The sequence below is a fragment of the Coregonus clupeaformis genome, chromosome 12 (assembly GCF_020615455.1).
Source record: "Coregonus clupeaformis isolate EN_2021a chromosome 12, ASM2061545v1, whole genome shotgun sequence".
NCBI classification, from domain to species: domain Eukaryota; kingdom Metazoa; phylum Chordata; class Actinopteri; order Salmoniformes; family Salmonidae; genus Coregonus; species Coregonus clupeaformis.
In genome coordinates, this window is record NC_059203.1 from 47572318 (window position 1) to 47588037 (window position 15720).

General features: G+C 42.7%; 2 protein-coding genes across 2 annotated transcripts; one reads left to right on the top strand and one right to left on the bottom strand.

Moving 5' to 3' along the window:
• The first annotated feature begins 660 nt into the window (after positions 1-660).
• gnat1 (guanine nucleotide binding protein (G protein), alpha transducing activity polypeptide 1) lies at positions 661-7478 on the top strand. The gene is made up of 9 exons (XM_041892753.2): positions 661-1011; positions 4144-4186; positions 4291-4432; positions 4604-4761; positions 5075-5203; positions 5372-5501; positions 5749-5902; positions 6134-6340; positions 6549-7478. Exons 1-8 carry the CDS (start codon positions 906-908, stop codon positions 6322-6324), a joined length of 1053 nt encoding a protein of 350 aa, XP_041748687.1. The 5' UTR covers positions 661-905; the 3' UTR covers positions 6325-6340; positions 6549-7478.
• A 3-nt stretch (positions 7479-7481) lies between these two features.
• Positions 7482-15485, bottom strand: LOC121578393 (ER degradation-enhancing alpha-mannosidase-like protein 1). The gene is made up of 12 exons (XM_041892752.1): positions 14875-15485; positions 14148-14220; positions 13924-14027; positions 13461-13632; positions 13021-13204; positions 12733-12907; positions 12392-12512; positions 12056-12226; positions 11879-11952; positions 11672-11768; positions 9400-9579; positions 7482-9193 (listed from the first exon to the last, which is right to left on the bottom strand). Exons 1-12 carry the CDS (start codon positions 15330-15332, stop codon positions 9104-9106), a joined length of 1899 nt encoding a protein of 632 aa, XP_041748686.1. The 5' UTR covers positions 15333-15485; the 3' UTR covers positions 7482-9103.
• Between the last annotated feature and the right edge of the window lie 235 nt (positions 15486-15720).

Here is a 15720-nt window from a genome sequence, read left to right on the forward strand (position 1 = left end):
GTGGATTAGGATCTGTTGCCGTCTTCAGATTGAGGTCAATGAGATCTGTCAGGTGAGACTGTAAAGCCCTGTAAGTACCTTAGAGATCACACCCCTCAATGTAGAAGATACAGTATCCTCAATGTGTTCCACAAGTGTGAGCTGACTACTTTATGTTGTAGTCCGTGTAGTCTTTTACTATAAGGTGATGTCAGCCCTGTCATGAAAGGCACATCTCAAATAATGTGAGCCTCTAAGCGTAGGACAGTGAACTCCACAGCAGTAACTAACCCTGCCCTGCTATAGACCAGACTGGTGTTTCTGTAGAACGATAGGAGCTATAGGTGAGCTTCTCATAAACAAGAGATAACATGCATCATTGAACATGCTTCATGAGCCACACTGATCAACTGTACACATGGTTTCCTCTTTCTACCTACTTTACTACTTACTAAGGCCTTTTACTCCTCCTGGAACATAGGCCAGTGGATAAATATATGTATTTTTATCTCCCTCACTCTTATCAAGGCAGCTGAGGACAGTGTAGACAGATAAGCACTTGAGCCGATGTGCATCTTCCGCTGAGCACAGCAAAGTCCCCCTAAACCTCAACCTAAAAAAGGTTAGGTCACTCATATGCCCATGTACACCCGGCCTCCCTCTCCCTTTCCCCCTGCCCCAGGAGTCTCCTGTCCTTGTGCCCCATTGGCCGCCCCTGATCAGGTGGACAGAGGATGCCCAAAATCTTCCCTAAGACCCGAAAACACTCCATCATTCACCTCTCCGGTGTTCCTTAGAAGCAGTTGACGAGCCAGCTGCGTGGTTGACACCAGTCGGCCCTCTAGGCAATCAGCTAGGACCTTATTCACGTTTTTTACCCCATCATTTGGTTTTGAGCACTACAGGGCAGAAGCCAGGGTGTGAGGATGGGGGCCGGAGCGAGTGCAGAGGACAAGCACTCCAAAGAGCTGGAGAAGAAACTCAAGGAGGATGCAGAGAAGGACGCCAGGACAGTCAAGCTTCTTCTGCTGGGTAACGTCTGCATGTCTGGTCATCTGGCCCTCTGATCTGGGGAATGGCCTGGGTTGAGGGTGTTCTATGGGGTGTCTCATCATAACCTGGTATCCTCCAGACCACATACAAAATGACATATAGACTCTAAGGCCCTATATGACTGTCCAGTGATTGGCTTGTATTTTATGTGGTCAAAAGTCTATTGCTTCCATAGTGTATGTAATAGAAATGTGAACATTTTGTGAAAAGCAACCATTTGACCCTAAGTGTATAATCCCATGTTTATATTGAGGAGTAGACTATACTATGGATGGGGGTAGAGAGAGTTTTTTCCTCTGTCGTTTAGCTTTGACAGAGATGTGAAGATAATGTCCATAGTAATCTCTTGTGGTGTTGAATAATGCAGATGTGTAGACAGAGACAATGTTATCTTGGCTCTTGGTATTATATAATTAATCGTTAATCACCCATTTACAGTTCTAACAGCCTGGTCTCATAGACTAGACATAAAATAGTAAATGCAAATCCGGAACACTCAAATGAGAATGATATGCTACGTTTGGTATGATTACATAAGACAGATGGTTACTTAAGGCAAAAACAAAAGTGAGCTGGTTGGTCGGGATGGATGGGTGGGCGTATAATGCGAACGTCTAGCAATCTAATCACATACAACTTTAGCTATTTAGCAACCTTTCAACTACTTACTACGTTTTAGTTACTTTGCAACTGTTAGCTAACTCTTTCCCTAACCTTAACCCTAACCTTAACCCTTTTAGCTAACATTCCCCTAACCTTCACCCTTTTAGCTAACTCTTCCCCTAACCCTAACCCTTTAACCTAACTCCTAAACTTAACCCTAACCTTAACCCTTTTAGCTAACCATTGCCCTAACCTTAACCCTTTTAGCTAAATCTTCCCCTAACCCTAACCCTTTAACCTAACTCCTAAACTTAACCCTAACCTTAACCCTAACCCCTAGCCTAGCTAACGTTAGCAAGCTAGCTAACATTAGCCACCTAGCTAGAATTCATAACATATCATATGTTTAGCAAATTTGTAACATATTATACGTTTTGCAAATTCATACAATATTGTATGTTTTCCAAATTCGTAACATACAATATGAATTGTAATTCTTAATATATCATACTAAATGGGTGATGGACATCCACAAATTAATAAATACAATATGAAACATAACATATCATATGAAATGGAATGTCTCGGATTTACACACAGAATAATAAGAAATGCTCTGAGACCAGGTTGGTTCTAAGAATGGTCTGAGCCTTAAACCAAGTTGGATTATAATTGAGACTTTACCAGCCTTGCAAACACTATTTTCATTGAAGAGATCATTACACTAATTATTTTTCATTATTTTGTCTTTATTGGGGATGAAACAAGGGAAATGTCAAAGACAATGGGATTACTATGCCAAATACATCACCCTCTTGTCGACATTTGCTAAAAGAATTGACTGAAACTGATGATATTCAGAGGCACTACATTTTGCATCAGCAACATTGGTGAGACTAAGCCTTGGTCACTATGTAAAGGCCCGAGGCTGTAGCTTATCCACCCCTGGCTGTCACACTATTGTTCTGAACACTTTGGTAATTAATCACATCAATCTCCTGGTAATCCTAAAACAACAACTGTTGCATTACAGAAGGCTTATCCTCACAATACTGCACACACATACACACGTCCTACAGCCTAATTACCCCAAGGCAAACCTATTATAGCTCTACTGACCCCAACATCCACCCTCAACCTAACACCCTGCATCAATTCTTCATGAACTAAGGCCTAGATTCAATCAGATCAAGCGTTAACCTGCAATAGCAGACACCCTCGTAGTGGATATTTTGGCAGTGTCGGAGGTGGAACTGCATTGGAGCCGTCAAATCGGTGAGCAGCTGCTCTTGCGATCATTGACACGAAGCCACACCAGCCCCACTCTCGTTAGAAGTTCAGAAGGAGAAAGTGTAGACTATATAGAAATAATGATGCTCAACTTGAAAAATCGTTCAACGAAATAATGAGGATTTCTATTGAAGGACCTAAAGGATGAGCGAGGCAGTGGGAGGGAGCACTTTCATGTCATCAGAAACTTGATTAGGACCACAACATGGATTGTAAATCCCTGAGGTGTAGTAGCCATGTAATGAGCAAGTGGAACACATGCAGATTCAGGTGGTGCTGCTGACATAAGAACATTCAGCATGTATAGCACTCTGCGCCCATTTATCACATTGACACTGTCCCTGAGGGGCCTCCACACCTCATAGAAACTCTACTAGAAAGTAAAGTAGTGTGTGTTTCTCACTGGCCCTGCAATCAATCAAATATATTTTATCAATTCCTTTTTATGGAAGCAGTTGTCATAACGTGCTTTACAGAGACCCGGCCTTAAACCCAAAAGAGCAAGCAATGCAGATGCAGAAGCACAGTGGCTAGGAAAAACTCCCTAGAAGGCAGGAACATAGGAAGAAAACTAGAGAGGAATCAGGCCATGAGGGGTGGCCACTCCTCTTCTGGCTGTACCGAGTGGAGATTTAAGTGTGTGGCCATATAGGCCTGATCATTTTTCAAGACGTTCAAACGTTCATAGATGACCGGCAGGGACAAATAATAACCATGATGGCTATAGAGGGCGCAGCAGGAGAGTGAGTCATACTGTATCTCAGTGACAATAAAGTTCTTCCTGGCATCAGATTTGGAGGGGTTTAGGAGAGGAGTAATGAGCTTGGTGCCCTTGTGTGGATCATCTGTGGGTCAGGCCACACACCGATTCAACGGGGAGGACCATAACAGGGCAGGAAAGAAAATAGAGGGAATAGTAGGAGAGGAAAATTAAGGGGTCAAGTGAAATGGAAGAAGGGAGTACATTTTGGGACCTGTCACTCCAGGTCTGGAATCCAGGTCTAAAATAGTTTAACACTGCAGCCCAGTGGTCATTTTTTAGTACTGTAAATGTGAATCCTGCTTCCTACATAGAGACAGAGCTACACGCTCCCCAAACCTCTCACCATGCAGTACATCACGGTCTCCTACCACAGGCCGTCATTTGTATATACAGCACCTGAGAGCTAAATAATTGTACTGCGTGTCACTAAACCTTTTTTCCCCACTTGTGTATAGGTGCTGGAGAATCAGGAAAGAGCACAATTGTCAAACAGATGAAGTGAGTCTGGCAACACTATTGTACCAAGTGCAATATTATAAAACATATGTGTCTCAAAGATCAAATGTCAACTTCATTTGTGGCTGCTTGTGTTCTCGCAACAGAATTATCCATCAAGATGGTTACTCTCTTGAAGAGTCTATGGAGTTTGTTACCATCATTTACAGCAACACCGTTCAGTCCATCATGGCCATTGTAAAGGGCATGACTCAACTCAACATTGGCTATGGTGACACCGCTCAGCAGGTAGATACTGTACACTGACTGTCTACAGTACACTATTCAGACAGGTGGATTATACAACATACCCAAGCCAGGCATCATTTTATTTGGGATATGATATAAAATCCTTGGACAAACTGAGTATAGTAGGCATGATGTGTGGATGTGTACTTTTGTGCTTGTGTGTGTCTGTAGGATGATTCCAGGAAGCTCATGCACCTGGCAGACACCATTGAGGAGGGCTCCATGCCCAAGGAGCTGTCTGACATCATCATGCGGCTGTGGAAGGACACTGGTATCCAGGCATGCTACGACAGGGCCTCTGAGTACCAGCTTAACGACTCCGCTGGATAGTAGGTTTACTCTCCTGGACTGGACCATCCCCATCCCTATGAAACCACCATCATCATATCCACATAGTAAACAAAGGGCTGGTTTCCCAGACACATATTAGGCCTAGTCCTGGACTAAACAGCGCTTTAAAATGGAGAATCTCCATTGAGAATGCTTTTTAGTCCAGGGCCAGGCTCTGTATCTGGGAAACTAGCCCTAAGCGCTTTGGACCTCTTGGTAGACATTTATATAGAGAAATTGTTAATCCTATATTAGTGTGTTGACGAACCAGACGAAGGAAGGAGGTTGTTCATCTCTCTGTGTCCCACCTAGCTATCTGAATGACTTGGAGAGGCTGGTCCAGCCTGGATACATCCCCACCGAGCAGGACATGTTGCGATCCAGAGTAAAGACCACTGGTATCATAGAGTCCCAGTTCGGCTTAAAAGACCTCAACTTCAGGTGAGGCTAAAAATACAACGAAGTGTGCCATTGATCAGAATCACAAAAACACTATCTCTCTTTAAGTAATCCAATGAGCTCAGATGACAATAACATTGTAATAACATAGTATAACATTGGCGATCAACACAATGACATCTGCAAGCACTCCCTCTCGCTCTCCTGCAGGATGTTTGACGTGGGTGGCCAGCGCTCAGAGAGGAAGAAATGGATCCACTGCTTTGAGGGTGTGACCTGTATTATCTTCATTGCTGCTCTGAGCGCCTACGACATGGTGCTGGTGGAGGATGACGAAGTGGTAAGATACATTATCATCACATTATAGACACTAGATTGAAGGAGTCACTGTTGGACAAAGTGATGAGATATCACGATCAAAGACGGTAGATTGAGGTAGTCACTGTGGCACTGTAGTATGGACAGAGGTCAAATTAGCTTTGGGAGCTCATGGAGAGATGACTTGTAGAGAAATGTGTTTCATTAGCTTCTTTTATGCATGTAATCCATTTGTCCCTCTTTTTTAATATGATTCTCTCCACATGAAGAACCGAATGCATGAGAGTCTCCACTTGTTCAACAGTATCTGTAACCACCGTTACTTTATTGCGACCTCCATCGTACTCTTCCTCAACAAGAAAGACGTCTTCACCGAGAAGATCAAGAAGGCTCATCTCAGCATGTGCTTCCCCGACTACGACGGTGGGCTCACAACAGCAGATCTGTCACCCTGGCCTGTTCTCTTTGGAACACTCCAAAAGTGCAACAAAAGTGCACATTCTTCTCAATGTTCTTTTGATGTTAGAGGAATGTCAGAGCTTAACTATTGCATACTGTGTTTGTCATCCATAGCCTAAGACAGCTTTGATTTCAGTTCTGTTGAGTCTTTTATTGTAAGTATTATTTCCCTAAATGTTGTTTGATTCCCTGTAGGCCCCAACACCTACGAAGATGCTGGTAACTACATCAAACTCCAGTTCCTGGACTTGAACTTGCGGCGAGATATCAAGGAGGTCTACTCACACATGACCTGTGCCACAGACACAGAGAACGTCAAGTTTGTGTTTGACGCTGTAACTGACATCATCATCAAAGAAAACCTAAAGAGTTGTGGTCTCTTCTAAGAGCCACGCCATATAGGTGAGTGGAACTCTTCTGGCCTAGACTATGATACTGAGAGATTGTCTGCCTCTGGGATGGTACTCTGCCCATTGAATCACATAGCTCCATAGTTAACTATAGTTTACCTGGAAGATAACTCACTATGAATTAGCACATCATTTCTCTGTCACTCACCCAATGGCACACACACCGTCTGTCATTTCCACTAAACACTCCTCTGTTTCAGGGTGTTGATTTACCCCCTAACTCCTATCCCCTCCCCCTTTCAAACTGCGGACAACAATCTCCTCAAGAAGACCGGAAGAAGGGGACCAACACAGCAACCGTCTCTGCGAGCTGCCATTCACAAATATGATACTACACACACACACACTGATATTAATTCATACAGTCCAACGCAGCATCATAACCAAAGACAATTCAGTTCATTTGAGACCTGGAAGAGACCTAAAATAGGTGTACTGTCAAAGTAAGAGGATCTATACTGTACAGATTTATGTTATAAGTTGATCATAGTCAGTCTATCAACCTTTGTTAAAAGTCTGGAATAGGAACTCCTTTTCATTGCAGTGCTATGCAAACTGTAGTTGAAACATTGACGCTTGTCAGCATAAAGTGCTTCTTCTTCCCCCAGACAGTACATTTGAATAGGTGTAAGGCAATGTATCATCTCTATGCTCCAGTAACTGGCATATAAAGCCATAAGAGATGGCAACGAGATGACCTCAACACCTGCAGACGCACTTCAACTTGTGTTACAATAAGTTACAAAACCCATTCATCAGCAAAAATGGGTTGTATGTGTAGAACAGATATTGAGCTGTACGTATAGCGGGCACAATATGAAAGACCTCCAGCTACTGGAGGATCAATGACATTAAATCAGACCAGTTCATTCTTATATGTCAAACATCACAGAATTGTAAAGGTGAGGGTAACTTGTATCTATAACTATTTATCTGATGAGCAACTGTAGTAAAGATGCAGTATTTTTATGGATGTAGCTTGGTCACAAACTAATTTGAATACCTTGTAGGTCTTTGGGCCACATTCTGTACAGAAATAAAACATGAAATGTTAACTCAGAAATTAAGTTAAAGCTTCTGTAGAAAACTAACCTCTGAATTAATTACTAAATAAATTCACCTCGATATTGTCATGTTCTGTACTTGCATTTATTTCAGACTATTTTTTAAAGCGATTTCTGACATGAAGAGAACCATTCTTCCAACATTCTCTGAACACTATTGTAGAGGAGAACATCTTTAGCTAAAACTCAAGATGACCTAAGAGAAAAATGGTTAAGTCCTGATTAGAATATCTCAAACCAAAATAACTGAGAAGGTCCCAAGACAATGGGAGGAAAAACAAGATGTCTAGAAGACCATCTTTAACAAAAACCATCAAGAGTTCACTCCCAGAAAAGAAACATGACATTTGTCAATCCCTGAGTTTCCTCTCCACATACCTTTACTTGAAATATTCTGCTAGCAGCATTAAGGGATGGTTGCCTATGGGGAGGACCATTTGCCTCCACATACTGTACAGTGTACTAAAACGTTGGATATACAGCTAACTTAACAGGAATGTGAACAAACAAAGCAGTACAATCTGCATACTCAACACAACATATATCCGCATGAATGTCTGACATGGTATAGCCCTTTCTTGAATATGAATACTATGAATAGAAATTAATCATTATTCTTCAATAGAGACATGACACTCTTACACATCAACCTTAAAAACATTACACTTTTATGGCTTTGTTCAAACATACAGGTATGACAGACTGACCTGGCTACGTGCCGTGATCTGTGTCAATAATACTGTACTGAAGAGGAATGATTTCCACCTTACAGAACGATCTCAGAATGCGATAACCTATTTCACTTCATCACAGCCATCTTGGCTTTTATATCAAGTCTGTATTAATAAAGAACCAAAAAGCCTAAGGCACTATTTTCCATGTGATTGTGTAAATCTATCTCACTGTCATTGGCACATAAAATAACATACATACATCTGCCTATTACAAGGCCATTGCATGATAGTCAGAGATACATATCACACATTCACCTCAGAACCTTAATATTATTGAATGAAAAAAGATAAAAAAAGGTGGATGACTCAGAAGCTGAGGCCTCTGAAGAATTCTCAGTTGAAAACATAAGAACTGTGACATTCAAAGAGGCCTCTGGAAATCCCAAGCAGTGAGGCACTAGTCACCCTGTGTAGTGAGATCTATTTTTGTGTAATGCACTTAAATTATGCTGTGGACTACAAACCTGTATCTGGATGGCACTGTTCCCCCAACCAAAAAATAGTTGACAGATCAGCTGTATGTTCAGAACACCTAGCTACACACCCAAACCAACGCCTGAACACTAAATCCCTCATTTATTCCTGAACCCAAAAATCCCGGTCGTACTGGCACCAACCCCAACGAGTCACACTCAAAATGTGGTGGAGCAGGTTTCCACCAAACCTCCCAAAAAATTAAAATGAAGTATCCTTTAAAAAATGTACATCTCCCTCTGAACGCTAAGTGATGCATATTATAAAACAATACTGCCATTTTTTTTAATGATATTTCAAAAGGTGTCCTAGAGAGTTGGTATTGTCCACCTTGGTCCTGAGCAGCAGAGCAGTTGGGAGTGGGGGTGAGGTGAGACGGTAAGGGTCTATTCCCCTCTGTCCTCTTCACACAACAAGCTGTGCCTGAGTGAGTCCACTGACTGAAGACCCGTTCACACCCGTGTCCTCCTCTCCTCCGAGAGCTCAAAACAGTCCCACCATGTGATCGATCTGTCTCATGTACACACTCTTCAGAGGCAGAGAATACCTCCGCTCCTCAGAGATCCGGTCACACTGAAGAGAGGAAGCAGAGAGTGGAACATTTGTACAGAGAATAATACACAAGTCATCTATCAGCAATCTAACGACATATTTCACATATTTTAGCTTATTTAGCATTAAGAAATGTACGTAATTCATTACTGTATATTTTAAGCTGCTCTATTTGATAATGCAGGCAGTGTCGTTGTAATATGTATTCATATATCAGAGGTCATTACATTGCTAGTGTTAGAGAAAGGCCCATTGGAAGTTTCCTGGTCTGTCACCACCTTCTCACAGGGGGACAGGTCGTTACACTGCTTCTCCCGAAAACGCTCGTCGATAGGCACTACATGGCCCTCCGTGGTGAAGATGTACTTGTTCTCGGATTTGTGCAAGGGGTTGTCGTCATCAAACAGCTGGAAGGAGAGGGTCATAGGATTAACTAGAAGAAAATCAGGTTCTATTAGCTCAGAAAAGCCCATTCTGGTTTCTGACCAACAGGACAAGAGGCAGTAGAGGTAAATACCAGGTAAAGGTATTTTCAGACAGTACATGTACATACCAGGTAAAGGTATTTTCAGACAGTACAGTACAGTACAGGTACATACCAGGTAAAGGTATTTTCCAGGCAGTACAGTACAGGTACATACCAGGTAAAGGTATTTGCAGGCATACAGTACAGGTATTTTCCAGGCAGTACAGTGGCTTGCGAAAGTATTCACCCCCCTTGGCATTTTTCCTATTTTGTTGCCTTCAACCTGGAATTAAAATTGATTTTTGGGGTGTTTGTATCATTTGATTTACACAACATGCCTACCACTTTGAAGATGCAAAATAGTTTTTATTGTGAAACAAAGAAGAAAAAAAAGAAAAAAACTGAAAACTTGAGCATGCATAACAATTTTTTGCCCATTCTTCAAGGCAAAACTGCTCCAGCTCCTTCAAGTTGGATGGGTTCCGCTGGTGTACAGCAATCTTTAAGTCATACCACAGATTCTCAATTTGATTGAGGTCTGGGCTTAGACTAGGCCATTCTAAGACATTTAAATGTTTCCCCTTAAACCACTCGAGTGTTGCTTTAGCAGTATGCTTAGGGTCATTGTCCTCTGGAAGACAAACAGGTTTCCCTCAAGAATTTCCCTGTATTTAGCGCCATCCATCATTCCTTCAATTCTGACCTGTTTCCCAGTCCCTGCCGATGAAAAACATCCCCACAGCATCATGCTGCCACCACGCTTCACTGTGGGGATGGTGTTATGCAATGGCTTTTTTCTGGCCACTCTTCCATAAAGCCCAGCTCTGTGGAGTGTATGGCTTAAAGTGGTCCTATAGACAGATACTCCAATCTCTGCTGTGGAACTTTGCAACTCCTTCAGGGTTATCATTAGTCTCTTTGTTGCCGCTCTGATTAATGCCCTCCTTGCCTGGTCCGTGAGTTTTGGTGGGCGGCCCTCTCTTGGCAGGTTTGTTGTGGTGCCATATTCATTCAATTTTTTAATAACGGATTTAAATGGTGCTCTGTGGGATGTTCAAAGTTTCAGATATGTTTTTATAACCCAACCCTGATCTGTACTTCTCCACAACTTTGTCCCTGACCTGTTTGGAGAGCTCCTTGGTCTTCATGGTGCCGCTTGCTTAGTGATGTTGCAGACTCTGGGGCCTTTCAGAACAGGTGTATATATACTGAGATCATGTGACACTTAAATAAAGTCCACCTGTGTGCAATCTAACTAATTATGTGACTTCTGAAGGTAATTGGTTGCACCAGATCTTATTTAGGGACTTCATAGCAAAGGGGGTGAATACATATGCACGCACCACTTTTCTGTTATTTATTTTTTATAATTTTTTGAAAAAAGTTATTTTTTTCATTTCACTTCACCAATTTTGACTATTTTGTGCATGTCCATTACATGAAATCCAAATAAAAATCCATTTAAATTACAGGTTGTAATGCAACAAAATAGGAAAAACGCCAAGGGGGATGAATACTTTTGCAAGGCACTGTACCAGGTAAAGGTATTTTCCAGGCAGTACAGTACATGTACATACCAGGTAAATGTATTTTCAGACAGTACAGGTACATACCAGGTAAAGGTATTTTCAGACAGTACATGTACATACCAGGTAAATGTATTTTCAGACAGTACAGGTACATACCAGGTAAAGGTATTTTCAGACAGTACAGGTACATACCAGGTAAAGGTATTTTCAGACAGTACAGGTACATACCAGGTAAAGGTATTTTCAGACAGTACAGGTACATACCAGGTAAAGGTATTTTCAGACAGTACATACCAGGTAAAGGTATTTTCAGACAGTACATACCAGGTAAAGGTATTTTCAGACAGTACATGTACATACCAGGTAAAGGTATTTTCAGACAGTGCAGGTACATACCAGGTAAAGGTAATTTCAGACAGTACATGAACATACCAGGTAAAGGTACTTTCAGACAGTACATGAACATACCAGGTAAAGGTACTTTCAGACAGTACATGTACATACCAGGTAAAGGTATTTGCAGGTCTCGCTGAGGAAGAAGCTCTCCATGCGATCCTCTTTGGACTTCTCCACCACGTGGTGGAGAGTGGCATACCCACACCTGTCAAATACACACATCAGTTTAGGGAACCCAGGTGTGGCGTAACATCAGTAGAACCAGACATCCTAAAAACACCCTAAAGTTGTGTTTTTCCAAGATCCGACTCATACCTGACTTTGGCATTTTTTTCCAGGCTCTCTAGGATATCCATTCCAACATGCAAATAGAAAGGATTCTTGGTTGCCTGTGGGGGGAAATGAAATAGCTCACTCAAAGCAGCTCATAACATAAAACAGACAAGCATTGTGTTTCAAATACGGTCTCAAATGAATGTTAAGCACTGGTACCTGGTACAGGAGATAGGTGGACTCCACCAGTTCTGGCCTCAGGGGGTAGAAGAGCACGTCAGGTGCCTGTAGCTGCCAGTTGTACCTCTCCGGCAGGGCCCCGAAGCGCTTCCAGATGGCGTAGTAGAATGCATGCAGGCAAATGGCCTCCTCCACGTCACCATTCAATACCTGAGGTGTACAACACAAGGTCAGAGATCAAAACAGGGAAAACATCATCATCACAAACAGTAATAACACTGTCAGGATGAACATACAACATTTATTGGGACAATGTTGACTGAGGACATATGCAGGGTTGTGCGGCTCCCCATTCCCAGAGAGAGAGGAGTCTACCAGGAGGCCAGGGAAGAAGGCCTGCAGGGAGTCGATCCAGGTGTTCATGATTTGGCCGTTGAACATGTTCACATTTACGTAGAGTGGAGGGTCCCCTTCTCCCTCGTTACATGACTCCCTCCTGCAGGTCAACAGGGGAGAAGGTTCTCAGTCGACATCATCACACACACATTACTTTTACAGAGCATAGATCAACAGTAAACAACATGCCACCACATTACCATTATACCAACACACACTCATTAGAACATTGTGCACACACACACACACACACACACACACACATACATACATACATACATACATACATACTATCAAGTCAATTCAAACATAGGACTAACCCTCTTCTCAGGTGGATCTGGATGCTCTCATAAGAAGCTTGGAACATCCGGTAGTCCTCTTTCTCTCCAAACAGGATGTAAGACTTGAGCAGGTACTCGTAGAAGGAGTCCATCCCTGCTCCCAGGCCACTCTGCTTGCCAACCCACTGTCCCGTTTGGATGTTCACCACGTTCCCTGAGAGTTAAAGAGAAGAGGTAACCATTTGATATACAACAAGAGGGAAGGATGCTGCTACACATGAGCAAACATCTACGTACAAACAGACTACAAAAAATATATCTACTCACCTAGCAAGCCCGTCTCATTGCTCCTCAGTTTCCACAGGGCTCGGACAGCCCGTCTGGCCACCCACTCAAACGTGGAGTCTCCAATCAGACGGCTGAGAATGCCAAACTCCACCAGCAGGGAGCCAGCGCCTGCTGTGCAAGTCTCATTGATGCTGTCTGGAGGGACACCACTCTTCAGATTCACCTGAGGAAATTAAGTGACAGGGCGATCAGTCACTGAAGAACATTACAGTCATTTCAAAAGGGCATAGTTGTACTCGTAATATATTGTAAACAACAGGTGAAGTAAATGTCAATGAGACATAGTGGACCGCTGTTGTTGTTTAATGGTCTTAGATCTCCCTCCACCCTTGTTTAGTATTTCCCCCGTCTACGAAACCAGGACTGTCAAATCGCTTAGAACCCAGGCCATTAACTATGCAACTCTCCTCTCCTCTTACCCTGGGGTAGGGAATGCCTGTGCTGGTGTTCTCGAAGGCTGGCAGCAGGCGTACCGCCAGGTCGTGGGCCAGGTGCAGTAGCTCATTGTCATAGTCCTCCAGACCCACGTTGCCGAAGGGATGCTTAGGGTCAGTCAGGAGGATGTGAGCAGAGATCAAGCTACCCAGGATCCTTGATGGACAAAGAATGAATGAATGAGACAACCATCAAGCGATGTTAGAAGGTAGTCCTTGGTTATGCATTTAGATATGGTTCAGAGAAATGCATTGAACTCTGCTCCTACCACTAGGTAAGAGCTACCCTTGTACTACTTTAAACAATACAACACTTAACCAATACCTAATCTACAATCACAACACTTGCATAGCTTTTTTTTGGCACTTGGAAAGACGACAAAATGTTCTTTGTGGTTTACTGAAACGCTAGCGGCAACTCAATATTAGAAAGGAATTACATGTATACCTGATGTTAGCCTCAAACACTTGCACAGTGGAGTCCTTGTCGAAAGACACTGTGTCTATCACCAACTTCACAGCTCTGTGAAACTCTGACACATTCCCCAGTACCTGGAACGAGAAACATTATCAGGATCATTGAAAAGACCCTTGACAGTAAACCGTTTTAGCACTACCATTCCGCTAAAAGCCCACAGAAATAAAACAGGAATACAGAATAAGACTGCTTACCAGTAATGTGTCAAGGGTGTCAATGAGTGTCAGGGAATAGTTTCCCAAAACATCATTGATGTTGATGTTTGACCTGAAAAAACAGCAATGAAAAAGATAACAGGCTTGACAATAACCGAGGGCATGTATATGTAGGCTATATTGCAAGCACCAAGTTATTAATAATGGGACACATTCAACTTGATCACAAGTTGAACAAGTTAAATGGATTGACCGTTTCAGCTAGAGAGAGATGAAGTTTCGCCCAGTTGAGCCTTTTCTTTGTGCCTTTTGTTATCAGATTTGAAAGAATGTCAAGGTGAAAAGGCTAAAAGTCAATGGTATATGGTCCCACATACACACACCTGAATGCTGTTTTAGCCAAATCAGCACACAGTATCCAAACTACCCGGTATATAAAGGCAAATAGAACCCTTGCCTGGTCTCCAGGCAAATAGAAGCCTTACTGTAACTGTATTTATTTAGATATTTAACCAGATCTGTTAACAAGTCCTGCATGACAGATCGATGCAAATTACACCCAGACATCAGTCAGAATGGAAATGTTGAATTGACAGTTGACACACCTTTCAGCTAGTAAAACAGGGTAGTCTACCAACCTTTTACATCAATCATTCAATCCAGCAAGTTATCGTGCACACACATACCCGCAGCCTAATAATCAATTGCACGAGCGTGTTACCAGACTGGTTCTAGGCCTAGCTATATCGGGCAATATATGACTCACGGGTTGAGAACGTCAGGCCCTCTCCCTTGACAGTCAATGGGATTCAGCTCATCCTCAGGAAAGGCATATTTCATGTAGTTGTCATATCCAAAGTAGAACATGTCTTTGGCCATGCCTTTCATCTTTAACTTGAGTGTGTCCGGGAAGGAACTATATCTCCTGTCATACTCGTCCCTGTCCCCCTCAAAGAGGCTAAGGTAAGACTTCTTAGGTGAGTCCTCTTTACTGGCACAAGATGTCCTGCTTTGTGCGTCTCTATGGCCGTGTATTCGTTGTGACCAGGAATTGGCCTTTGCGGATGCCCCATCATCTTGCTTAAACAGTTCTATTTTGTGGAAATTGAAATTAAGGGGGAAGTTGAATCCCCAGCTTGGTCCCAGTCCAAACGCTAGCCATAGCAGACAACTTACAGCGAGTCTGAGCACGACGAGAGCAACCACTATTGACCTCCATTGCATATTTGCCCTGGATCGGTCTTAAAAACCATAGTTCAATTTGACAATCCTTTGATGAACAGATGGCTGAATTGTCTTCTGTTTATTGCTTACAAGGCAGCCTGGCTGACAAAGTCGATAGCGCACCACACTCTTCCTGTCAACAAAACCAGCCCCTCCCCGGTTCTAAGGTGTGATTGGAGCTCCAGTCATATCGTCATCAAGAAAGAGGGGGCAGACGCGTTTCAGCAATTGGCTACCATGCATGTCAGTTTTGCTGTGTGTCAAGAAATATAACTTTAGAGCCAATAGAAAATAGCCACAAGCATGAAAAAGTAGTGGGGGCAGAGACAGGAGAAGGTGTCATAAAATAACATTCGACCAGAAAATCCCATAAAGCATACTTTGCATT